Here is a 27,695-nt window from a genome sequence, read left to right as displayed (position 1 = left end):
AATTAAAGAAATAATACTAATTTTATTTGTAATAAATAAAAAATATTTTATTAACGTTACCAATAATTTTAAATGCGTATTTTATATCTATATCGGATTGAAGAACTACGGTAAAAATTACAAGGATATCTCCTCTGCACTGTTCAGTTTCGTTTTGACGACTTTTGTCAAGTTTGGCAATAAAAATCTTGTTCTTGACAACAAGCGACGTGTCTTCACAGTGTCGCGTCATATTTGGTAATTATATAGATAGATAACACGATTAAACAATATTTTTATCAAGCGTAAAATGTTTAATATTTTGTTTTTCACTCTAGTCTACATGTTTATTTTATTTATCAGTTAAAAATTATGAAATAGTATTACAAATAGGCCCTATTAAATAGTAGGGACCGCGGACACTTTCTAAATATGACAGAAATGATAAAAAAAATTGGTGTACTGATGGAATACCTTTTAAAGAACTATTTTCAAAAAGAATAAATAAATAAAGTTGACCCAAACCCCCTAAAATAGAAATTTTCTATTAAGGGGGAATAACTCTGTTTAGCACAAATTGACAGAAGACCCAAACACAGTACAGTTTTTAAATTTAAGCCTTATTTTAGGTTAAAATACCTTTATTAGCATTTACCCAATAAATATTTCCATTAAACTGTCATTAAAATAACCCCAAATGTTTTATCAATAACCAAAAAGGACCATTCACTTGCCGAAATTATATGGTAGGCCTACATGAATTCAAACCAGTATTTCCATTTTAATTAAATCAATGTAATTTGACATTATATGCAGGCCCGTAGCCAGCATTTAGAGTAGGAGGGTTCACTACATGTAGGTATTTGGATATGAAGTTGCTGTAGGGCGCAAAGCGCCCAAACTTTGTATGGGGTTCCAGGGGCATGATCCAAAGGAAAAAAAAAAAATTCTGACATTTAAAATATTTTAAATTCCTGGCAAAAACGATTTTCAACTATTTTGTAGATTGTATTTTTGTTATTAAGGTTTTTTATTTTATATTTTTTCAAGATAAATGAAATTCTAGCACACAACAGGAGCTAAAGGTATTGACCTGGGCCGCGTTCCATGAAGCAATCTTAGCACTAAGATTATCTTAAGTGCATAACTACTCTATGCACTTAAGGTGATTGTAGTACTAAGATCATTTCGTGGAATGGGGCCTTGGGGTATTGGCCCGATGTATATGTTAAATATTTTCGGCAATTGATTATTATAACCTTAGTAACAGAAAAGGTACTTTTACCTCAGAAGTACCAGTTCCTTTAATAATGAACATATTTTTGAAAAACAACACATTATGTTCATAAAAATTGTATTATCACGAATCACACATGCATCCCCTGTTAACAGTACAGGTGTATCATAGTCCTGAAATGTTTTCAGCAAAAGGTATTGCATAAGGTATTGCATCCCCATTTTAAATTTGTCACTGATGCGTCATATCATCAAAATGGCATCTACATGTTGGCCATAAAACATTTTGAAATACTTGGAAATTACTTCATGAAAGTACGCAACATTTTCTAATTGGCCTTAATCCAAAGGGACATTTGCAAATTCAAGAGCACCAAAATCAACCTTTGCCCACTACCGACCATTGTCGGGCTGCCTATGCTCCCTTGCACATGCCAGTGCGGGCGACTTACTCTCCCACCCACCCCAAACCTTTTCCTGTCTTGGGCGGAGGAGCCGGCGAATGTTGACACCAGCACCCATGACATGCATGTGCAACAACAGCTTATTCTGAATGTGCGTGTTAAAACCTATGACTTGACTTGACCTTTAACAGGATTACTTTCTGTTGTTAACATTTTATTTCTAACTTTGGTTGATAAATCAATGGAAGGTGAACTGCTGTCATTGTCTTATAATTATCGAATGCTACGAGGTCATCAACATAGCACAAAAATACAATTAAACATGTTTGCTACATGTAGGTTCCTTTTTTTTTTTTTTTTTGCCAGATTAGTTAGAAATTCTGAATCATGTACACTGTAGCTTTGGTAAGGGGATTGCTAAATGACGAAGCCAAGCAAATATTGTTTTATGAGAGAGTTGCAAAAGTTACAGTCAACTATTTGAGCAGAATTAACATTTTGTGGCAGGGTTCGGATGAACCCCCTGAATCCCCCCTAAATACGGGCCTGACATATAATACATGCATAATAATTAGTGTTGGGAATTGGTTGGTATTTCATCATCGATCATTGGTTATAATCGGTTTGCACCAATCGACCAACTTCGATTACACAATTGGTTAGAATTATATCAACATACATGTGTACATGTACAAAGGATTTCAATTATAAGTACTGCATGTGCACCTATTGTTGTGTTCATTTGTATATACCCTATAAATGTTTTATTTCACCCTTAATAACAATTTTTCTTTATGTACACATGGAAACAAACCCAAACCCCAACATAATTAAATCAATTCCATCATTTAAACTGGAGGAACAATTGCAGTTAATATTTTCCTACACAATCGATTGTTGATTTTTATAATTGATCATCACATCGGTAGAACCAAACCAATCAATCTTCGATTATAATCGATCAGTGGAACATCACTAATAAAAATCAATCATGGATCCAAGGGAAAGGTTTTAGAGGCGTGTACCCCTCCCACCCCCCCCCCCCCCCCCCCCCCCCCCCCCCAAATTTCAAAATGACTGGAAAATCCACTGTTTAGTGTTTAACATGTACACTTTTTTTGTTAATTAGTGGGGATATGTAATATCTTGGTCAGCTGGATGTTTTGGCACACGTTTATTATGTAAGGCAAGTTGATGTAATTTTGCCTTTGTTGGGTGCTCTTTTTCTACATTAATTGCATCTACACTATGAGTACAAAGGCTGCCCTTTTTAAACCTTGCACCCTTCCCTAAAAATCTTGGATCCACTGCTTATAATATACATTATGTTATGTATATGGTCCAGTCCAAGAATACAATGACTGATATATATATATTACCAACATTTTCATATACTTAATTCCAGGCCTGAAGGAACATCAGGACTGTGTGTGTGGGGGTGGGGGGGGGGGGAGGAGGAGGAGGTCGACAGTACAATCTGTATAGACTGGCCTTGGTGGTGTTGTGGTTAAGCCATCAGACATACAGTTGGTAGGTACAGGGAAATACCATCTAAAAATAACTTGAACTTGTCTCAATAACCATTATAATTCTCAGACGAACATACGTTTTTAGAATTATGAAAAATGCATTTTGGGGTATTGCAAAAACCTGGATAACCAGAGCCATGTTAGATACATGTACACAAATTACGTAATACTCTAAACAATACAATGTAAGTACTTCTAATTTAAATTATCAAAAGCAGCTTTAATAGTGCAAAATATGTCGTAGTGTTTAAAACTAGGGTCTGTCACTTTAAAGTTTTATAAGCATATGACCACTGGTGACTATCCACCAAGGAGTTATTTTCTTTGTGCTTTGGCTACCTCGGACTGGTATATCAAAGGCTGTGGTATGTGCTATCCTGTCTGTGGGATTATGAATATAAAAAAAATACCTTGCTACTAATGGAAAAATATAGTGGGTTTCCTCTCTAAGACTATGTCAAAATTACCAATTGTTTAGCATCCAATAGCTGATGATTAATATATCAATGTGCTCTAGTAGCGTCGTTAAACAAACTTTAACTTTTAACTTTTAAATATTAATATTGATTAAGGTTTTGTTAAGTATACACTATATAATATATCATCCTGACCGGAGTATGAAGGTTGAATTAAGTGACAAATAAGATTTGATTTAATTTCAAGTAGACTCAGTGTGAATGTTTAAACTCATGGCCTGTTAGTAATTACTAATGTTCTAATAAAACATACCTATATAGAATTTTGAGAATAATTTTAAAAAAACCCTACGCAGAATGACACCCTGTAAATAGAACTGTATTTATTTATAGTTTTTTCACTTACACATGTACATGTATTTTGTCTATTACAGGTCATTTAAAATGTTGACAGTAGAATGAGAATGAATGGACACAGGGGTCACCTGGCCAGTCCTCGTAACACTGTCCAGGCCCTGGAATACCCCGAGTTACAAGTCACTGGGGAGCCTCTGAGTGTGCCTGGAATATCACAGACAACATATATACATAACCTCAAGTAAGACATTTATCTTATAATATATATATATATAAAAAGGATATGGTGATGTATGGTGAAGTGTTTTATGTGGCTATAACCACATGTATGGGTGAAACCTCTCAAAACCAGACATTCTGTAAACCAAAATTCCTTCAAAACTGGACATTTTTCATGGTCCCATTTTAAATGTTTCTGTAGAACATAACCTTTCTAAACCAGATACCTCTATAAACCATACTTTTTTCTTGTTCCCATGTGTGTCTGGTTTAGAGGGGTTTTACTTATTAGTCAACTACCTACCTGCATGTATTATAAAAAGCTACCCTACTGTACTCCAAAATTGTCATCATCTAATACAATTTGACCTGTATTATAGACCCACCTCTCTTAAGAGACCACATTTTCATATACATAGATGAGTTTTAATGTATTTTATATCTTGTGACTTATTATTAACACCCTCCAAATAAATAAAGAGACCTTGTTGTTTACAAGGGCGTGACGTAGCCCAGTGGTAAAGCGCTCACTTTATGCGCGGTTGGTCTGGGATCGATCCCTGTCGGTGGGCCCATTGCACTATTTCTCGTTCCAGCCAGTGCACCATGACTGGTATATGAAAGGCCGTGGTATGTACTGATATCTATCTGTGGGATGGTGCATATAAAAGATCTCTTGCTGCTAATAGAAAAGTGTAGCCCATGAAGTGGCGACAGTGGGTTTCCTCTCTCAATATCTGCATGGTCCTTAACCATATGTCTGACGCCATATAACCGTAAATAAAATATGTTGTGTGCGTCATTAAATGAAACATTTTTAATTTTTTTTTGTTGTTTGCAAATTTCATTTACCAATATCGGTCAGAGTTTTAGATTGTACCAAAGCTGATTTGATAAAGGGTTTGCTCAAAAGAAGTATGCTAAAAAAAAGCAAGCCCAAATTAAGTACAAACATGCTAACCTCAAAACATTTCACCTCAAAATCAATGGAATGTTAGGCTGTAATTAGATAACTTGAAAAGCATTTCTAAATATATGTACAACTCTTTACTAGCTATTATTAATATTACTGTGCAGTAAAAATACCTCAGTCACATAGCCTGCACTGTCAGATAGTTTGCAGGGGTCATTTTTAGGTGGGTTTTTTTTTACAGCCTCTGCAAAATATACAGGAGCATTCAGTATACACTCTATACAGTGTACATACATGTACATACAGTAGAATCTCATTGGCTCGAAAGCCCTACGGTCGAATCTATTGGTATTCTCGAACCAAGAACAAAGTCCTGATTTTTCTCTCTATTAAACCCCTTTATTTTGGTGCTGATTGGTCAAATACCCCTGGGGTCGAACAGAAACTTTCTCTCGAACCAGTTTATTCGTCTGAACTGTAAAATTAAACATATTTAGCTCGAACAGCATGTTTATCCGAAGAAATATAAAAAATAATTTATGTATACATTTTTCGTCGACCCTTTCACGCTTATTGTGTTGTTTATTTAGCACCTGTCATTAATTATCTTGCAAGTGTAATGCAGTAATCGTTAGATGAATGAACCTTGCAAGTAACACCAATCAGTTCATGAGTCAATCGGATCATCTCGCCCAAGCCGGTTTTACGGAAAGATGCGAGGTTGTCTGATTGATTCTTGTGTTACAGAAGCACCCGACAATGGCTGAATGCATGGTTCGAACTACCCGATGGGTCGAACAGACTTTGATGCACCGACAGTGTTCGAGCCAATGAGATTCTACTGTACATATAGTTATTTTTAGTTTTTTTAAATTGTGGTAGAATCTAACATATTTATTATATTTAATTATATACATGTATGTATTTATTGTAATTAAAAAATATTTATCTTTTCCTCTTAACCATCAAAATTCATGAACAATTTTCTCATCTATTTTATTAATAAAGTAACTATGTATGCAGTTTTTTAGATTACAATATCTTGCATAAAACTTAATTTACCCAGTACATTAATAATGAGATAATATTGTTTATGTTTCAGAGACCATGATTATGAAAGCATTGGTAATGTCCTTGCACGACTTGAAACTTTCAAACTGAGTTCCAGTTTGCCCCTCACCTACATCGCCTGTGAGTGCAGTCGGCAATGTGACGCTGAAGCCGACTCTGGGAGGCTGAGTACGGTGACACATGACTCCGATGAAGATGATTCTTCCGACGATGATGCAGGTATAATCTTCAAGAGCTTTTCCACTATTATAACAGGTTTTAAAGTAAGGGCGGGTAGCGTGCAGTAGGTTTAGGATCGGTCCTCATCTGTGAACCCACTGGGCTATTTCTCAATCTTCAAGAGACTTTCCACTATATAACAGGTTTTAAAGTAAGGGCGGATAAAGTGCAGTAGGTGACTAGATCTAGGATCGATTCTCATCGGTGGACCCACTGGGCTATTTCTTATTCTAACCAGTGCACCATGACTGGTATATCAAAGTCCACGGTATGTGCCCTCTTGTCTGTGGGATGGTGCGTATAAAAGTTGCCTTGCTACTATGGAAAAATGTAGTGAGTTTTATCTCTAAGACTTATGTCAAAATTATGAAATGATTGACATCCAATAGTCGATGATTAAATGATTGACATCCAATAGTCGATGATTAATAAGTCAATGTGCTCTAGTGGTGTCATTAAACAAAACAAACTTTGTTTCCAGCTAACACAGCTTATTTTCCCGATTGAAACAATTACACAGCAAACTTTTACGTTTTTGCTTACAACTTATGAATGGGTATATTCAGTGTATTGTTGGTCATCATAATGTTTGTAGTAGCTTAACAGTGCCACTTCCAATCAAGAGTGTTTTAATGGATCAATATGGAAGGAAGGAAGAAATGTTTTATTTAATGACACACAACACATGTTAAAAAATTATGGTTATATGGCATTGGGCATATGGTTGTGGCTCACGTAGATACTGAGAGAAAAAATCCACTCCTGCCACTCCATGGACTAACTTTTAATTAGCAGCAAGAAACCTTTTACATCAATATGTACTGTCCTACAGATAGGATACTACACACAATGGCCATTAATTGTGGAGCACTTGCTTGAATGAGAAATGACCCAGTGGGCTGCTGATGAGGATTGATCTTAGATCAATCATGCATCAGGTGAGCACTTTATCAATGGACTACATCCCATCTCCATTAATCTTCAACAGAATTTCAAGTGACATTCCTGACCAGATAACCAATATAACATATTACATGCCATTGTATGCTTAGCTGTGTTGGTCTGATGTTTTTGATAGATCATATTACAGCCGTCTATATGTATATTTTCCAAAATGTTTGTTCTTACAGTTGTCATTCATATGGCAGTGTTGAACAGTGCTGTTGTGTAAATATAATGACCCGAATTTACGAAGCCTGTTTTTATAAAATGCAGGTGTTTAATCATTGTAAATGTTTGTAGTTACACATGTATAATACATAAACAGGCTTTGTAACTTTGGCCTAATATTTTTAATGTATATTTTTGTGTCTTCTCAGTAATTTCAATAGACCACATGCTGAATGTTGTGTCGAGAATTCAAAACCGACCAGCCAGTGCATCTAATGCAAACACAGTGTTGCGACTTATCAGTACCTACAGCAGTAGAGAAGACATTACAGTGGACCAAGTCAGCAAGGTAGGGTATCAATGATATTTAAATGTCACAATCATTTAACAATTGAACTGGGGAGTGTTCACTATCTTTCAAAGATGAAGGCTGTTTGATAAAAGTAAATGGTTATATCAACAGATTCTAGTGAGGTATAATTGTAAGTATGTAATGTATTAATATGACGTCATGATAATTGCTTTATACCATAACTTGTCATGATGTTATTAGATTATGTCACATTCTTTCCCCACTCTTGAAGAGTATTCCATGAAAAAGCAAAATGGCAGATGGCGAAAAAGTACATGTTTTTTTGTCCAAGGAGATCTTATCGGAGTTGATATACATGTAGGTGAAATGGTTACCATCTAGTTTGTAGAATCTGTCTCACTGTGATGTTTTTTCATGATTTCTTTCTGGACAATTTGTGGGGGAAATCTAACTGTAATTAAATGTAGTATATAGAGGATATTATATGAATGTCGATTACAGACGATGTTTACGACACGAGTGCCTAAATTATGATATTTCCTGAGCGATAGCGAGGGAAATGTGATAATTTAGGCACGAGTGTCATAAACATCGTCTGTCATGGAAACGAATGTAATATTCTGTTTATTACCGTAGAACTGTCTTGCTAAATGAACATTCCAGTCAAACTAACGCTTCCTTAACGGCGGAGTAATGTTTGTTCATTGATGTCTTGAAAATCAAATCACAACCTGTTCTAAAGTTATGTGATATTTATACGCCCGTAAGTAAAGAGTACTAAAAAGCAAACAAATACACAGTAATTGAAATAATTAGTTTTGAATTTGAATGACGTTTAGTATTCCAATGACGTCACTTTGCATCTCCTTACAATAACTATACATTGGGTACATGACGTTTCCGTTTTAAGAATGCTGGAAAAATTCCAGTGCAAAATTGCTATTGAATTTTTTTTTTTTTTAACATTATTAACACACCTGAAGTGTTTGAAGAAAATCTTGTGATTAAAACATTGTACCTTTTACTAAATATGGCTTTCAAGTGAAATTACGGTAAGATATGCTACATTTATTATGTATGAAGCCAAAACAAGGCTGCGAAAAGTGACTCGTCGACCTTAGTATAGATTTCTAACAGTTGTGAACATTATATTCATAATTAAGTGTTTGATGTGTCACGACTACATCGTAATATAATACATGTTATCATAAATAATCAATTAATGTTTTATTAAATTAATTAAAAACACGTATTTGTCATTACGACATGTGATCAACTTACACTTGAAATAAAAATGTATTAATGAAGAAAGTAGTATCTGTGGAATGTCGTGTCAGCCAATCAGAAAGAAATGTACTCTTACAACAGCCAATCATTAAACGACAATGTCAGGAGGACATACGATTTAGTTATGACGTACGATAAATATGACCCTCGTTATGCTGTACCTCGTAGGTAATCAAGTAATTTATCATAGTTGTTAACAATGTGTTTCAAACTTTAATTAAAATTTTGTACAATACAAAAATGTGACAAATTATATGTTTTCAGATTCAAACCCTTGTACGCACATGTAAGCCAGAATTTCGAGAGGCAGGGCTGCTGTTTATGAGGCAGTTGTTCACCAACAGGGAAAATGCATTGCTCATGGCACAGATGGAAGTCTTCAATGATCTCATGACGGTCTTGTCCTCCCCACACAGTGCCAAGATCCAGACTGCAGCTCTTAGGGCTGCCGAACAAGTAAGACTACTTCAACGTATGGGACCGAATTTACAAAGCCTGTTTATGTCTTACACGCATGTTAATGCATAGATACATTTACAATGCTTTTAAACCTGTGTTTCAGAAAGACTTGTAAATTCGGCCCATGTATTTTCATTTAAATTGGTATCACCTTATTTCTTTTTAAATACACTTGTTTCACAGTATACATTTTGAATTAAACTGATCTTGCCCAAAATGGTCACCTCTGATATCTTTTTAATTAGTTTTCTTTTAGTTTTTTTACTTTAACTGGTTTCACTTTTTGGAATAAAGTGATTTTACCCTAAATTCATTTGTAACTACATGTAATTGGTATTATGTCATTTCATTTTAATATAACTTAACTGGCCTCATTTATTAGTCCCCTAGCGGTCCCACCAGTTTTGTCTTTGTCCATCCATTCATCTGTCTGTCACTCTGTCTGTCTTACACATATCGTACCCTCATACAATTTTGATCGATATATGTTTTCGATACTTTGTTTGTAACTGCATGTATCGTGAGATTATGCGCGATATTACGTCACTGTCAGCCTGAACATAAACAACGAAGTGTCTTTTTTCCTCACAATATTAAAAATGCTTCAGGTCAAGCTGCCAACTTTGTGTTTTAATTATAATACCATAAATAGTGTGCATGTTATCAGTTTTTCGTAATTTAATATTTTGGTACTAATGAAATGTCTCACATAGCGAAATCCAGGTATCACAAATCCCTGCAAAGTTATTGTCTACTACACTGACATAATGACTGCCAAAGTTAGATGATATACCACGTGATCATTACACTGAACAATAAAATTTATGGAAGGCTGGTTGGGTTACCTCTTATTTCATTCACAGCAAAGTTCTTTTCGGTAATTTCTGGTGGGGGCATGTTTACATGTGCATTTACATTTACTACAAATAAAGGTGGTTTGGTGGAATTATATTTTTTTGAAAATATATAGTTCTGTACCTTTGTCAGAGTACTTAAGGTGACAATCTGAATTTTGGTGTCGTTGATACGTATAACAAGAGGATTAGACATTAGCCTATGACGAAAACATAATGTAAATGTTTTAAGTGAACACTGTCTATTGGTCTGAAGATTATTCAATATTTTTTACAAGTTACAAACATTTTATGATTTTATTTTCAAATGAAGATTTTGATTTGAATTATTGCACGGAGTATATACCCTTCACTGTCTAGCTTCCATGGTGATTTACCCATCTTTCACAGCGTTATGGCCCATAAGGCCTGGTATGGGACACATTTTGCTTTAGCCTTGGTAGCATCATAGCTAAGCCATCGGATGTAAGGCTGGTAGGTACAGGATTCACAGCCTAGTATCGGCTCCCACCCAGAGTGAGTTTTAATGACAATGGGTAGGTGTAAGACCACTACACCCTCTTCTCTCTCACTAACAACTAACCCACTGTCCTGGACAGACAGCCCAGATAGCTGAGGTCTGTGCCCAGGACAGCGTGCTTGAACCTTAATTGGATATAAGCACACAAAATAATTTTAAAAGAAAAAAAGAAAGTGAAACAAACAGGGATGTACTTTGGCACCAAGGGTGTTGACTGAATGTCGAAATGACCATCTGTTAGACACCTAATAGCTATAGTTAAAAAAAATTTTTCCTTTCCTTAACCTTTTGCTAACTAGGAACAGAGATTTTAACTCCATTTCCATTTTTTTTTTTTTTTTTTTGCAGCTGTTTGTCCATGTTAGTGTGGCCGAGTTGTTATGCTGTGAGGTTGAAGAGGTCCTGTTACCCGTGTTGTTGCGTATCTTGTACAGCGATCATCCGATGGACATGAAGTATATCAGCTGCTGCATTCTCCAAATTCTCTCCACACACGCACCCACTGCAAGTCTCGTGGGACAGGAGCTGCTCTTCATTGTCAAAGAACTCAAAAACTCTAATGCCAAAATGAAGGTTTGATGTAGTGTATTTTATTTCCATTTTGATTTGTACAGTGCATTGATGCTTCAGTTGGAATGTTGGTCACGTCTTTCTCTATCGTGAAAAATATGAAATTCACCTAAAACCTAATTTAAAAATTATTATTAGAGATTTAGAAATTGTGCAGCTAATTTTTATTTGATGGAACCAAACAAACTGCAACAAAATATTAATATCCAAACTGATCCGAACGTTGATGATAAATATTTTTAAAATGTACAAATATATTTAATAATAATTATAATACAATGATTAAAAGAAATCCGGTATTTGTTTTTATTTCAGATTGAAATTATTAAGTTTCCTATTTTCATTTGAAACTGAAGTACTACTTTCCTATTTTAACAGGAAGTGTTTGTTGAAATTGTCATCAATTTGTATCGTCAGACTGATGTTATATACCCGGACATGATTGACAAAAACATTCTGCAGTCTGCCACAAATATGATACGAGATGGTCCCTGGTGAGTGTTTTAATAGTGTCCCCTTTTCATTGTATTATATTTAGATGATAGCATTTAAGAAGAAAAACTTATTACCTATATGGTTAAAAATATCTTGGTACATATCAAAGTAATACATCCCACTGGAACACCAAGTGGGACATAACACTTCGATGTCACACAATGATATCATCGAATGGCACACTACAACTTGCAGAAAAATTAACACAAAATGAGTTGAGAGATATAAATTAAGATCGGTTATGGGTATTAAATAGGATATTAAACTCGCTACCATTTCGTATCATGTTTATGTCCCTTGTAAAATAATTTTCATTGTCACTGGCTAAAGCTTGTGACAATTGAAAATTATTTCACTCGGGACATAAACATGATACGAAATGGAAGCTTGTTTAATATCCTATAAATAGTTATCTATATAGTATCCACTAATTAAATAACAGTTATGTCAGTGTGTCATATAATAGCCACTGATTAAATAATGTGCCAATGCGTCATTAAACTAATATAATTATAACCCAAGTGAGTCCATCAATATATTTTGTTTCATTTTAAAGTTATTTTCATGCTTTTATCTGATTAATGTTCAAGCACATTGTCCTTGGCACACACCTCGGCTATCTGGGATGTCTGTCCAGGACAAGGGGTTAGTGGTTAGAGAAGTTGGAGTAGTTACCTTATACCTATAGTCCGTCCCACAGGGAATGCCTTTTTTCATACTATGACATTTTCTATAAGTTATTTATTTCTGAGCCGATTGATTTGTAAATTGCACACAAAAATTTTATTTTTATATTATTTCTAAAACACTTTTCTTCTTACGTTAAACCAAACTAAAATTATTTACAAAAAACATTTTTATAGAATGATGGGATGAACTATAGGTACCCATTAAGTTGTTTATGTTGGGTAGGAGCCAGTACTGAGATGTGAACCCAGTACCTGCTAGCCTTAATGTATTTTGATTGTCTGACTGATCACCTCTAAGATGAATACTCTTTGTTGCCTTCCTTTCTCATATATTAATACAGTTCAAAATATGTTCAAATGCAATTTATTTAGCTTTTCACACAGATGATAAATTGAAAACAATATAGCATTGCTTGTTTTACAGTGGAGTACAACAACAAGCACTCAACTTGATCAAATGTTTGGCAGAAGACGAATCAGAGATTTCTTCTGTGATTAAAGGGAGAGAACTTGTGTTGTGTATTTTACAATGTCTTAAAGATTCACATTGTAGGTAAGTGTTCGACAGTATGCACAGCTAACAAATGTTATATATACACAGCCTTATTTTAATGAATTAAATACATTTTAAACATGCTATTAATACTGACTAAATCTGCTATTCATATTTTCAACATTTTAATGAGTACTGAATGACAATTTTAAAACAAAAGAATATTGAGAAGAATAATTTTAACTGATCTCAGCTTTTTGAACAAAAATTTGCAAAATGAAAATTATATTTTAGTGATGTTTCAATGGTTGATTATAATAATTTTTTTTATTTGGTTTAGCTCTACTGAGGTGATGATCAATTATGGAGAGAAAAAATCAGTTGGCGGGAAAATATACTGTTATTGTTCTTCTAGTTTAGATGATGAAATTATGTTTTGTAGGAAAGTTCGTTCAGTAGCAAGCAAAGTGATCCACATTCTAACAAGTGTAAAGAAGATTTCTCTTGCCAAGGCCATGATGGAACACTTCAGTGCCTTGATCTACCCAGGAGACGGTGACTCTTGTGGAGATGTCAGTGCTCGAGGGACTTCTAAAGTTGTCTACCCTGTGCGAGTGAAACACAAAGCTGATATACGGATGTGGAATGCATTTGAGAATACGGCTGCTTCAGTCGCAGAACTTATTTGTAAAGAAGGTAGGACAAGTCGGATTCAGTTTTTTGTATAAAGATTTGTTGCCAAACTACTTTTGTAATTAAAATAATTGTATAAGGCCTGGTGCTTATAAAATGTTTAGAGTCTAGACTTGAGACTAATAGAGTCTGAGACGTGAATGTCATGGCAACGCCATACAAATTGTATGCATGTGACGTCATTAGAGATTGAGTGTGCACTCTAAAAGTATTATAAGCACTGGCTAAGATTATAAACGGGTGATTTTCTGCACATCTGCATTCTGAGAATGGCCATACGTTTTGTGATAATGTGTAATTCACATAGGATTGTAGGAGGCTACAGTAGATTGAATCTATTTGGAGTTATGTCCCTTTGCCTGATATATCCTGTTTGGGTTTCCTACAAATACCTTTTGATAGAGACAAATAATTGGTTTACTTTTCAAACACACGTTAAATATTTCATACTTACTGACATTATTTTGAGTGTAGTTTTGAAGTGTATCTTATATAGTGGATTATGGTTGTTGATTATACCTTTGAATAAAGAACTCTGTAGTCTAAATCTTGAAATCAGAGTGGAAACTTAATTTTTATTTTGAAGAATGACCCTGTATATATCTCATTCCAGCTGATATTAAGGAAGACGAATCGACTGGTCAGTTGTCAATGAAGGATGACCAGTCCGTGTCTGACTGGAATACGCACAAGCTTGACACACTCTCCAGTCTCATTTCCATAGCAACAAACTTCTGCCTGTGGCCTGTTGAAAAACAGAAATCTGCATTCAACCCTCCTGATTTGTCCGACCTCTTTGATGATCAGCATTTAAGGTTTTTCATTTTACTATAACTTGAATTTCATGCTGATGTATTACAATTTGGGGTGGGGTCTAGCTCAGTGGGTAGAGGTGCTTGTGTCATATAGGATCGAACCACTTTCACTGGGGGCTAGTACTGAGATGTGAACTCAGCACCTACTAGCATTTAGAACTCTCTGATTAAGCACTTCATCACCAAGGCTAGTTTAACAGTTTGTCAAAAGATTATTTTGCAATTTTTTAACTAAATGTTTATTGACACCCAAGCACAAATATACACATCAGCTATTTGGTTATATGCTACTGTATGTAGATGTGTAGTTCATAATAGAGCTAAGCATAATATGTTACAGTATGAGTAGCATTCTATTTGTTTGATAAGAAATGCTACTAAGAAGCCCCAGTTGTGTTCTCTAGCAGAGCTAAAGCATCTTTACTACAAACTAATGTTCAGCAATGTAAATCTACATACAAGTATAAAGTGACAAGGGTAGTGCCTCTTTGATTGTGTTTGTATGAAGCTGGTGGGAAATTTTCTATTTATTCATTTACTAGAGTACTGGATTCTCACACAGAGGTTTGTTAGTTTGAATCCATTCAGGTGTGGTTGAGTTATTTGTTACACATCAACTTGTTTAATAGCTTAGCTGCGTTTGCCAAGAATGAATAATGAAAATAACAATTAATTTGTGTTTTTACCTCATTCTGAATCCACTTTAGTTGCTTATACATGCATCAAAAAGTTGATTATCTTTAAAAATGTTTTGTTTAAACAAAACTATTCCTGGATATATTTCGCTTTGTATAATTATCATTATTAATGGAACATGTTGATTATTATGTATCATGCCACATATTACCACTACAGGCAATAATAATAATTTTAAAAAATCCAAGACATTACCATTTTATGTTTTATTTTAAAACAAACGTTTATTTTATATTAATATACTGTACTAAAGTACCAAATTAGGACAAGTTAAACATGTTCATAAAATTACTTCTGCTACAATAATTGTCAATTGTTTTGGCAGTCTTAAAAGCCACCTTCATCAGGGGACTATGATTTTCAATAATCTTTGTTACATCCATATTATATCTGGAAGAATCTGTGGGTGATGATTAACCCGTATCCAACTCACACTATTACGAGTTAGAAACCTGTACCTGTACTCTTACTCATAATTTTATTTTATTTTAGAGACGTGTACTCCACACTGAATCGCCAGGTTACTCTGGATATCTGGAATAAATGTGGTCGACACGCAGCTCTCATCTTGGGCAAGTTTGCAGAGAAGTTTGAGATCCGGAGTAACCCGCTGTCGGCACGTGCGCGATCGAGAAGTTCTTCCCGTCACCGCCATGGTTCACCGGTCTCCGCTCGATCATGTCCAGGATCCCCGATATCGGCTCGACGGGGCAGAACACCAAGATGCGACTACCTCAGTCTTCAAGAAGTCCTCCTCATTAAAAACCTTCTCGAGTTCTTTCTATGCATTGCTATTTCGACCTGTGGACGGAAGGGGAAGGAAGCTGGACGACTCACAAAACATGAGAAAGAAGTGACATCATCGCCGAAGAAGAACCTGTGGGTGATGGACAACCCTCACCTGACTCACAGTATAAACCGCTACTCGCTGTATGACACTGCGGATGCGGCTGAGCGGAAACAGTTGGAGCTTGTGGAGAAGGAAACCAGCACCGAGCAGAGAGTTCTTAGGAAGGGACTGTATGAAGAAGATCTCATTAGAATTGTCTCCCCTTTTATAGATCATGACGATTCACAGATCAGAGTGAGTTCCTTCTTTGTTTGATGTTTATTTGAATTGTTGAGAACATTAGTAGTCCAAAATGTTGAGGAAAGTTTTGTAGCCATATATATTAGTATATTGCAGTAACTCGTACCATATTTTATTTTTGTGAATTTAAATTTTCAAGGAATGTTTGTAGATAGATTTTTTTTTCCACTCTATATGAGACATTATTACTGATCCAACACTGAAAAACACAGAAGAAAAACTTTATGGAGACCAGGAATTCCTCCGTGTCACTGAGATTCATCCTGGCAGCAAACATCTCCATGTGATATCATTACAAGAAGGAACGAAAAGAAGAAGAGAAGACTGATATAAATATTAACTATTCTAGTTAATACACTGTAGAACATTATAATGAAAATAGGTCTCGCAGTGTTGATTTATTTATTTATGTATGAATACCTGTGTGAGTTTTTCTTTTTCATAATAGAGAAATGGATCAGCTTGTAACTTATTTGATATTTATATTTAGGAGATAACCACATGGAGTTTTTATTTATTTACTAGTGTTATTGTCTATTTGATCCTGCAAATGTAATTTTTGACCGAAGGTGTTAGACAATAACACCTGCAAATCTAAAAACTGTGTATGGTTATGTCCATTGTAAACAAACTGTTTTTCTACAGAACTAATGTATATTTGGTATTGCTTAACTGTAAACCCTTGAACCGTCAACTTGGCCTGTTCCAATTGCTAATGTCGTCACTTTCTAATGAAGTCATTAGCTTTCCGGGTGTTATTTTCATTTGATCCCGGAAAAAGAATGTAATTAACCAATCACAATACAGAACACACTCGCTATCAGTTTACAATTAACATTAAGTAAACGTATTATTGTGCTTTGCATGGCTTGTTTTTAATATGATGTTTTAGCACTGATAGGGCATTATTAACTATCACTTCTGTTTTAGATTTTGTCAACAAAGATTCTCAGATGTGCAATTCAGCCATTAGAGGAGAAGCTTGTTACTGCGGACAACCACAACATGGCCGGTGCAAGCTCAGGGCCTGTTTCAGCTTTCAGACCAAGATCTAGGTAATTTCCATAAACATTGTAATAGTATAATCAAATACTGTTCTGTCTGTGGGGAAAGTGCTACTAGTGGAAAAAATGTAGCAGGTTTCCTCTAAGACTAAGCCGACGATTAATCACTCAGTGTGCTCTTGGTGGTGTTGTTAAACAATAAATTAATGATTTTAAACACACGTTTTAAATATGGAGCTCAAGTGATGATATTATTACATGTTAAATAAATGTAGAAAGATTTAAAGAAAGGTAGAATGTCATTTAGAGCAGAACAGAATGAACAGCAGCAATAACAAAAAACACAAGTATATATACTCATAATATTATTTTGCTATTTTTTTTCTTTTATGCAAATGCTTAACTTTAATGGAGGTTATAGTGTGATTATATTTGTCGTAGCATTAAAATTTTAAATGGAGCTGATCATTTGGTCACCTGTGAAAACCCCAGAGACATAAATGTTAACTACTTTAAATGTTTACCATTAACAGCATAAAACTTTTTTCAGTTAGATTTACATTATATTTGCGTTATATTAGATCTGTTTCTGAGAAAACAACCTTCCCTCAAACACTATCAATAAAAGAACATCATTTTTGCATACATAGTATAATAAAGGTCAAGGTCATTTGATAGAGAATCGCATGGTGCTTCAGCATGCTAATTTTAAACTTATTTTAAACTTAAACGTTTTGCTCTTTAGACCTGGCTCAGCTCATTGTGAGAGGGAGAGAAAGATGGTGATCGCGCTCCGCCAAATGCCTTCAGAAGTGGCGGGAATGATCAGGGATGCCATCAAAGTGCGTCCATCCTCAGCTTCTGGATCCACACAAAGCACACAGAAGGGTGAGAGGACTCATTCATGTATTGGAAGGAAGGAAATATTTTATTTAATGACACACTCAACACATTTTGTTTACGGTTATATGGCGTCAGACATATGGTTAAGGACCACACAGATATTGAGGGAGGAAACCCGCCGTCGCCACTTCATGGGCTACTCTTTTTGATTAGCAGCAAGGGATTTTTTATGTGCACCATCCCACAGATAGGGTAGTACATACCACGGCCACGGTAGTACATACCAGTCGTGGTGCACTGGCTGGAACGAAAAATGATTCATGTATTGGATGCTGCATATTAAAATCAGTTACTCAGGGTATTCATTAGGTTTGAAATAAGAAGTATCGATCAATTAAATTTTTACTTTTACTGTTTATCAATGTTTGGGATTACAATTTTAATCACTGAAATCAGAATGTACTATTATATCAAACTGTGTATTATTGTCACTTGATCAATATAATTAGATGGCATTTTTAAAGCAGATAATAAGTATTCAAATAATGGACAGTTAACTGGATATGTAATTGGAACTGTTATCTATAGAATGAAAAATCTACATGTATTTCATTTCTATTTTTATAATAACTTTATCTTCAAATTATTTTGCCATGTTTACAATTTAATGTATTTACCGATAATTAAATTTAAAATGTCTTACCAATTAAAAAAATTTCATATTCAAAATTGGCCATTTTTGTTAATTCACAACATATCTTTTATTGCATATACTTAACATCTTTATTTTGTAGGGTCAGCTAAAAAGACAACAAAGATAAATTTAAAACCCAATGATGTCCGACCTAAGATTGACTTAAGTAAGCCTATTGCTCATCAGTGCAGACAGTCGACAGTTGCTGCATGTGGTCCCCAACTCATCAAAGGGCTCTTCAGCAAGTCTAGAGATGTCAGGAAGAGTTCTCTTCTCCTGATGCATGACCTTGTTCTCCACGACAATGTAAATTTTAAATGTCATTAACATATTGGTTTTGGTTAATTATCTTCATAGATATAGGCTAATTTTTAATCTTAGGAGGACCTTCCAAAATATTTTAAACTTTATAATATTACTTACAGATTAAATTAATTATTTTTTAGTATTAGTGTTAAAATATTTCTGAATTATATTGTTCCTTTTTCAGGTTGTGTCTGATAACTAAATATTTAAGAACTTAATATGATCATATACTAAATTTCACAGCTAAATCAATTCTATTTTTACATTGATTCACTGTTGAACATCAAATTATTATTATAATATCTGTTGCAGGTTGAAACCCACATGCAATTGTCTGAACTTGGCTGTATTCCAAAACTGATTGATTTTATTCGAATCAATGAAGAAGATGAAATGCTGGAGATAATTGGTATGCATTCATGTTTACTGTATGTATAGTTGCCATATTCAAGGTGAAAAAAAAGAAAGAAAAACAATTTCATTGTCAAAAGGACGTTTGTCTTATATTGAACAAAATCCCTTACATTTACTAACTTTGACACTGTTGTTTCAACTGTCTTCAAGTCTCTATTTATCAGTGTGCCATTTTACACAGGAATTATTACATTGAGAGTGAGTGGAAAGTAACTTTATTCAGTATTCACCACCCACAAAATTAAATTAAAGAATTCGACATAGGTCCTGAAGATCCATTAAACAAAATGTTTAATTTGGCATGTCCAATAGCCCCTATAATCCTTTCTGACAAAATCGTATAATATCAGTTTATTATTTTAATTTTATAAATATTGGTTTATATTTGAGCATTTAAATGCTTACATTTGTTTTATTTTGTTCAGTATTCTTGAAAGCTGAATGTCATTTTTTCAGATTTAAAAAAAAGAAAGAGAAAATCATCACCCATTAATTTCAATCAGTCATTTGTGCTCGCACTCACCCACTCATTCGCTCACTTATTTGCACAGGGGTGGGATGTATCCCAGTGGTAAAGCACTCATTGGTGGGCCCATTGAGCAAAAACTCTCAAGTAACCTGTTTCAATGATATGTTTCAGCCCTGATTTTAACGCGACTGCTGGTGTCGAGTGACCACCGGTTGAAGCAGCTGTTTGACCGTCATGGAGGATCCAACATGCTGATGGCCATGTCCATGTACACCAGTGGGGTCATCAGAGAGGAGGTCAAATCCACGCTGAAGGCAATCACACACGGTATTAGTATTCTTATAATGTCTGATGATATCATACATGGTATTAGGGTTCTTATAATGTCTGATGATATCACACATGGTATTAGTATTCTTATAATGTCTGATGATATCACACACGGTATTAGTGTTCTTGTAATGTCTGATGATATCACACACGGTATTAGTGTTCTTATAATGTCTGATGATATCACACACGGTATTAGTGTTCATATAATGTCTAATAATATCACACACGGTATTAGTGTTCATATAATGTCTGATAATATCACACACAGTATTAGTGTTCTTATATCAATGTCTAATGATATCACACATGGTATTAGTGTTCTTGTAATGTCTAATAATATCACACATGGTATTTGTGTTTTTATATCAATGTCTAATAATATCACACATGGTATTTGTGTTTTTATATCAATGTCTAATAATATCACACATGGTATTCATGTTCTTGTAATGTCTAATAATATCTTACATGGTATTCATGTTCTTGTAATGTCTGATAATATCACACATGGTATTCATGTTCTTGTAATGTCTGATAATATCACACATGGTATTAGTGTTCTTATATCAATGTCTAATAATATCACACATGGTATTCATGTTCTTGTAATGTCTGATAATATCACACATGGTATTCATGTTCTTGTAATGTCTAATAATATCACACATGGTATTAGTATTCTTATATCAATGTCTAATAATATCACACATGGTATTCATGTTCTTGTAATGTCTAATAATATCACACATGGTATTCATGTTCTTGTAATGTCTAATAATATCACACATGGTATTAGTGTTCTTATATCAATGTCTAATAATATCACACATGGTATTTGTGTTTTTATATCAATGTCTAATAATATCACACATGGTATTAGTGTTCTTATATCAATGTCTAATAATATCACACATGGTATTAGTATTCTTATATCAATGTCTAATAATATCACACATGGTATTTGTGTTTTTATATCAATGTCTAATAATATCACACATGGTATTTGTGTTTTTATATCAATGTCTAATAATATCACACATGGTATTTGTGTTTTTATATCAATGTCTAATAATATCACACATGGTATTAGTATTCTTATATCAATGTCTAATAATATCACACATGGTATTTGTGTTTTTATATCAATGTCTAATAATATCACACATGGTATTTGTGTTTTTATATTAATGTCTAATAATATCACACATGGTATTCATGTTCTTGTAATGTCTAATAATATCACACATGGTATATCACACATGGTATTCATGTTCTTGTAATGTCTGATAATATCACACATGGTATTCATGTTCTTGTAATGTCTAATAATATCACACATGGTATTAGTGTTCTTATATCAATGTCTAATAATATCACACATGGTATTTGTGTTTTTATATCAATGTCTAATAATATCACACATGGTATTCATGTTCTTGTAATGTCTAATAATATCACACATGGTATTCATGTTCTTGTAATGTCTGATAATATCACACATGGTATTCATGTTCTTGTAATGTCTGATAATATCACACATGGTATTAGTGTTCTTATATCAATGTCTAATAATATCACACATGGTATTCATGTTCTTGTAATGTCTGATAATATCACACATGGTATTCATGTTCTTGTAATGTCTAATAATATCACACATGGTATTAGTATTCTTATATCAATGTCTAATAATATCACACATGGTATTCATGTTCTTGTAATGTCTAATAATATCACACATGGTATTCATGTTCTTGTAATGTCTAATAATATCACACATGGTATTAGTGTTCTTATATCAATGTCTAATAATATCACACATGGTATTAGTATTCTTATATCAATGTCTAATAATATCACACATGGTATTTGTGTTTTTATATCAATGTCTAATAATATCACACATGGTATTAGTGTTCTTATATCAATGTCTAATAATATCACACATGGTATTAGTATTCTTATATCAATGTCTAATAATATCACACATGGTATTTGTGTTTTTATATCAATGTCTAATAATATCACACATGGTATTTGTGTTTTTATATCAATGTCTAATAATATCACACATGGTATTTGTGTTTTTATATCAATGTCTAATAATATCACACATGGTATTAGTATTCTTATATCAATGTCTAATAATATCACACATGGTATTTGTGTTTTTATATCAATGTCTAATAATATCACACATGGTATTTGTGTTTTTATATCAATGTCTAATAATATCACACATGGTATTTGTGTTTTTATATCAATGTCTAATAATATCACACATGGTATTCATGTTCTTGTAATGTCTAATAATATCACACATGGTATTCATGTTCTTGTAATGTCAGATAATATCACACATGGTATTCATGTTCTTGTAATGTCTAATAATATCACACATGGTATTAGTGTTCTTATATCAATGTCTAATAATATCACACATGGTATTTGTGTTTTTATATCAATGTCTAATAATATCACACATGGTATTCATGTTCTTGTAATGTCTAATAATATCACACATGGTATTCATGTTCTTGTAATGTCTAATAATATCACACATGGTATTCATGTTCTTGTAATGTCTAATAATATCACACATGGTATTAGTGTTCTTATATCAATGTCTAATAATATCACACATGGTATTTGTGTTTTTATATCAATGTCTAATAATATCAGACATGGTATTCATGTTCTTGTAATGTCTAATAATATCACACATGGTATTCATGTTCTTGTAATGTCTGATAATATCACACATGGTATTCATGTTCTTGTAATGTCTGATAATATCATACATGGTATTAGTGTTCTTGTAATGTCTAATAATATCATACATGGTATTAGTGTTCTTGTAATGTCTAATAATATCACACATGGTATTTGTGTTTTTATATCAATGTCTAATAATATCACACATGGTATTAGTATTCTTATATCAATGTCTAATAATATCACACATGGTATTTGTGTTTTTATATCAATGTCTAATAATATCACACATGGTATTCATGTTCTTGTAATGTCTAATAATATCACACATGGTATTAGTGTTCTTATATCAATGTCTAATAATATCACACATGGTATTAGTATTCTTATATCAATGTCTAATAATATCACACATGGTATTTGTGTTTTTATATCAATGTCTAATAATATCACACATGGTATTCATGTTCTTGTAATGTCTGATAATATCACACATGGTATTCATGTTCTTGTAATGTCTGATAATATCACACATGGTATTCATGTTCTTGTAATGTCTGATAATATCACACATGGTATTAGTGTTCTTGTAATGTCTAATAATATCATACATGGTATTCATGTTCTTGTAATGTCTGATAATATCACACATGGTATTCATGTTCTTGTAATGTCTAATAATATCACACATGGTATTCATGTTCTTGTAATGTCTGATAATATCACACATGGTATTAGTGTTCTTGTAATGTCTAATAATATCATACATGGTATTAGTGTGTTTATAATGTCTAATGGTATCACACATGGTATTCATCTTCTTGTATCAATTTCTAATTGTAATATAGTGGTATTGTGGAATTCCCCTAAACCATAAACCCATGGGACGAATTAAGTAATAAGTCTTGTTTTAAGGGGTATCCCATTAGAGATGTTATGTTCTGCTTTGAGGGAATTCCAGTTTATATAGGGTCCAGTTTAGAGACATTTCACTAGTTATTTATATATTTTTTTATAATGTGAAAATTGGAAACTAGAAATATTTCACTAACACAGGAAATAGCTACAGTAATTTTATGTGTTAAAAAACACTACACAATACATTTCTTTAAACCAATAATAATAATAATATTTTTTTTTTTTAAATACTGTAAATATAATAAAGGTAAAAATATCCAAACTACTTCGTGCCACAATAAGTAAGTTAATATATTTATTTTCAGGTGCCACACCTAGTCGTGTGAGACCCAGCTCGGCCCCTGCACAGAGATCCTGCAGACCACCTGATATCTGGGACAAGGTGTGTATTTACCATCTGCATACTGTAGTAATTATAAACTAGCTATAGTGGTGTAGTGGTTAATCCATTGGAATTACATGTAGGGCTGGTAGGTACTGAGTTTGCCTTCCGGTACCGGCTCCCACTCAGAGCAGGTTTAACGACTCAGTGGGTAGGTGTAAGACCACTACACTGACTTGCCTCTCATTAATCACTAACCCACTGTCCTGGACAGACAGCCCAAGTACAGGTAGCGGAGGTGTGTGCCCACTGTCATGACACTACTGCAGATGTTAGTCCGAACTCTAACTTTGAGCCTTAAATCTTATCTCTAAAAGCATTTAAATAGAGCTCACCCTGCCCATTGCTAAATTAGTCAGATGCAAAATTTCATACAAAGTTGCTACAAAATTTAGTTTTTGATTTTTGTATATATATTTTTTTTCATTAGCCACTTTCCAATAATATAAAAACAAATATTCTAAATCATTGTGGCCACACATTAAGCACAGACCCATTTGCATTGTGACCATATATTAAGCACAGACACATTTGCATTGTGAATATTACTTAGTTTCTTGTCAACCCACTAAGATATTTGACATGTTTGTTCAAATTGTCATCATTGAGATTCATGTGTTGATTTATCATCACTGTGACATCAACCAGGGCTCACCCTGGATAAAAAATACCTGTAGCCAAAATATTAGCCAAATGGAATTTTTATTAGCCATATTGAAAATGCTTTAGCCAAAATTGTTTTACCTAGTACTGTATAGAGTATTTATATATGAATCTGAAAATGCATCTTTTTCAGCTAATTATGTACAAATTGGAAAAAATCTGAATAACAAAACCGTATTACCTTATCAAAATCAAAGACAGCAATGGGGGTAGGGGCAGTTAATATATTACTTTGATTTTTCAGCGTGGGGGGTGGGGGTGGGGGATGATGCATTATGTTTTTTTTTAATATGGAGCTCATTATTTCTTGAAATAGCTACGGTTTTGAATTGCTTTTTTTTTTGGACCTTTTTTTTAAGTAACCCATCAATTCCCCACCCCCAACAATTTCATAATTTGTGGAATGTTGTTGCTGTTGATTTCAGTGTCGTGTTAAATGCTTGTGATTTCTGCTTGTAAAATACCTAGGCTAAGAATGCCGACTTTACAGTATATTCCATTTATAAATTATATATATATATATTTTTGTAAACCTTAATAAAATTAAAATTTACGGTCTTTTTAAAATCCAGCTAACTTATTAAATTTCACCTCACAGTCTTACAAATCTATATCTAACAAATATGATTATTGTAAACTAATTTTATTCAGTTTACGTGCAACTGCAATTTGTATAAATACCACATGTTCATTTCCCGCGATCGCGATATTCATGCGTGCTCTTGACCATGGGTACGAAATTAACAAAGACAAAGAAATAACTGAAACTGCAGTTATGTATTCATTGATGCGAACAACTACTGTTTTTCTACAAATTTACATCAAGATTAACTCCGTAATTACTTCGTATTGTTTAATGTCCGCAACGATGTCTCTTGACACGTGGGTGTCAGCTGACTGAAGCGTGACATATATTCGTGCTGAGAGCTGTTCTCAGTTCAGCCAACGAACATTCTTCCTAACGTTCGCGAACAATTTGATTGGTGTTCGTCGTGTCCATTTGGTTTAACGTAAAGTGCACAAACCAGTCTAGCGAACGTTTTGTTTTCGCTCGGTCTGGCTAAACTCAGCCCTTTGGATAGCCTACATGTCTTTCGGCCCTGAACTGACATGTGTATTCAAATTGACACGCATTGTCGGTCTGTTTTTATTACTTTGGTTCAAAGACTTTACAAAGTTAAAATAACAAGTTACAGACTTTGATTTCATACATGTTGAATGCATGCCATTAAAATTAATAACCCTGATTATTAAAATAAGCAAACTTCTTTAGGCCTACGCTGTATTCTGGATGATACCGTTTCTCGTTACTGGTCGTGAGATCGCTATTACGCTAATTGAATATTTGGTATTATTATTATGTTCGAGGTGTCGGATAGATTATGTAACAGTTTGTTCAAAATTAGCCACTTGCAAATTTTATTAGCCATTTTTTGTAAAAATTAGCCAATGGCTAATTTAGCTACCGACAGCGCGAGCCCTGATAAACAATTTTTTCATGTTGCACTACCTTAAGTTTTGTAATAAGTACAATTAATAGGCTCCTTTGGTACAGTTTTAAAATACTTAAACACTATTCTATAATTATTTTCTTTCAGATAATGACTCGGTGGGGATATGAAGATAAAGTGGTGGAGATTCTTAAAAAATTTGCCTGATGGACTGTATATTCTCAATAATTGTTATAGTCAAAAGAGATGTTTATGCAATTATTTCACTGACTTAAAAATTATTCCAGTAGCTAGACAGGTGCCTTACATTGCCTTGAATGTATACAAGTTAGTTTTACTGTGATATATCCGCTCATTTTGTAGTTTTTATCATAAATCATATTATGCTCACATTATGTTGTCCATTGTCCGTTTTTTACCAGACATTTACCTGTTCGCTATTTTAGCAAAACTATATTGTGATTATAAAGTTATCACAATTCCGATCTGTAAGTTATACAGATTCTCCTAGATGTATATGTGCAGACCTGTCCAACATATAGTTTTCCGGATGTTATTTTCGCAGTGCCCTGAAATTTTGTGTATAGCTTTATCATATACTGATTCAGAAATAATGTTGGATTTTCATATTGATTTATTAATTTTTGATATAGAAAAACTATTCAAGGGCAATAACTAACATTTTTGTTTTTTGCAATGCCTTACTATATTGTATATTGTGTATAGCTTTATCATGTTCTATTGCTGATCAAGTTTGACTTTCATAGCATATTACCCATTTTTCACAGAATTATGGCCCCTGAATTTAGGAGATATGACCATGTTTGGGCTCGGTAGGGGACATGTATTGCTTTAGCAGTGCGCTCAGAATGCTTGTTTCTCACTGAAAAAACATGTATACATGGTGCTATATATGTTTTTGTGTGTAAATGTATGTCTGGCTATTACAGTAATTCAGAAGTATTATGCAGAATATACTCATTTTACATTAGATTATTTCTTTAAAAAAGAACAATGATGCAACTTGTATCTTAGTGCAATTATTATTTATAAGTTTATATAAAATGTTGTTGCAG

The 27,695-nt window shown here is 33.6% G+C and overlaps 1 protein-coding gene across 1 annotated transcript; it reads left to right on the top strand.

Moving 5' to 3' along the window:
• Positions 1-135: 135 nt before the first annotated feature.
• On the top strand, positions 136-27,370 carry LOC121370988. The gene is made up of 18 exons (XM_041496566.1): positions 136-237; positions 3,999-4,162; positions 6,156-6,343; positions 7,663-7,802; positions 9,318-9,509; positions 11,235-11,459; positions 11,835-11,950; positions 13,065-13,193; positions 13,576-13,829; positions 14,440-14,641; positions 15,830-16,421; positions 17,358-17,482; positions 18,177-18,319; positions 19,069-19,274; positions 19,587-19,683; positions 20,329-20,484; positions 24,429-24,505; positions 26,767-27,370. The coding sequence occupies exons 2-18, from the start codon at positions 4,023-4,025 to the stop codon at positions 26,824-26,826; spliced, it is 3,042 nt and encodes a 1,013-aa protein (XP_041352500.1). The 5' UTR covers positions 136-237; positions 3,999-4,022; the 3' UTR covers positions 26,827-27,370.
• Positions 27,371-27,695: the final 325 nt, after the last annotated feature.

Source organism: Gigantopelta aegis, chromosome 4, assembly GCF_016097555.1.
Source record: "Gigantopelta aegis isolate Gae_Host chromosome 4, Gae_host_genome, whole genome shotgun sequence".
In the NCBI taxonomy this organism is placed as follows: domain Eukaryota; kingdom Metazoa; phylum Mollusca; class Gastropoda; order Neomphalida; family Peltospiridae; genus Gigantopelta; species Gigantopelta aegis.
Note: the sequence above shows the minus strand (reverse complement) of the source record. Positions and strands in the feature narration are given on the sequence as shown.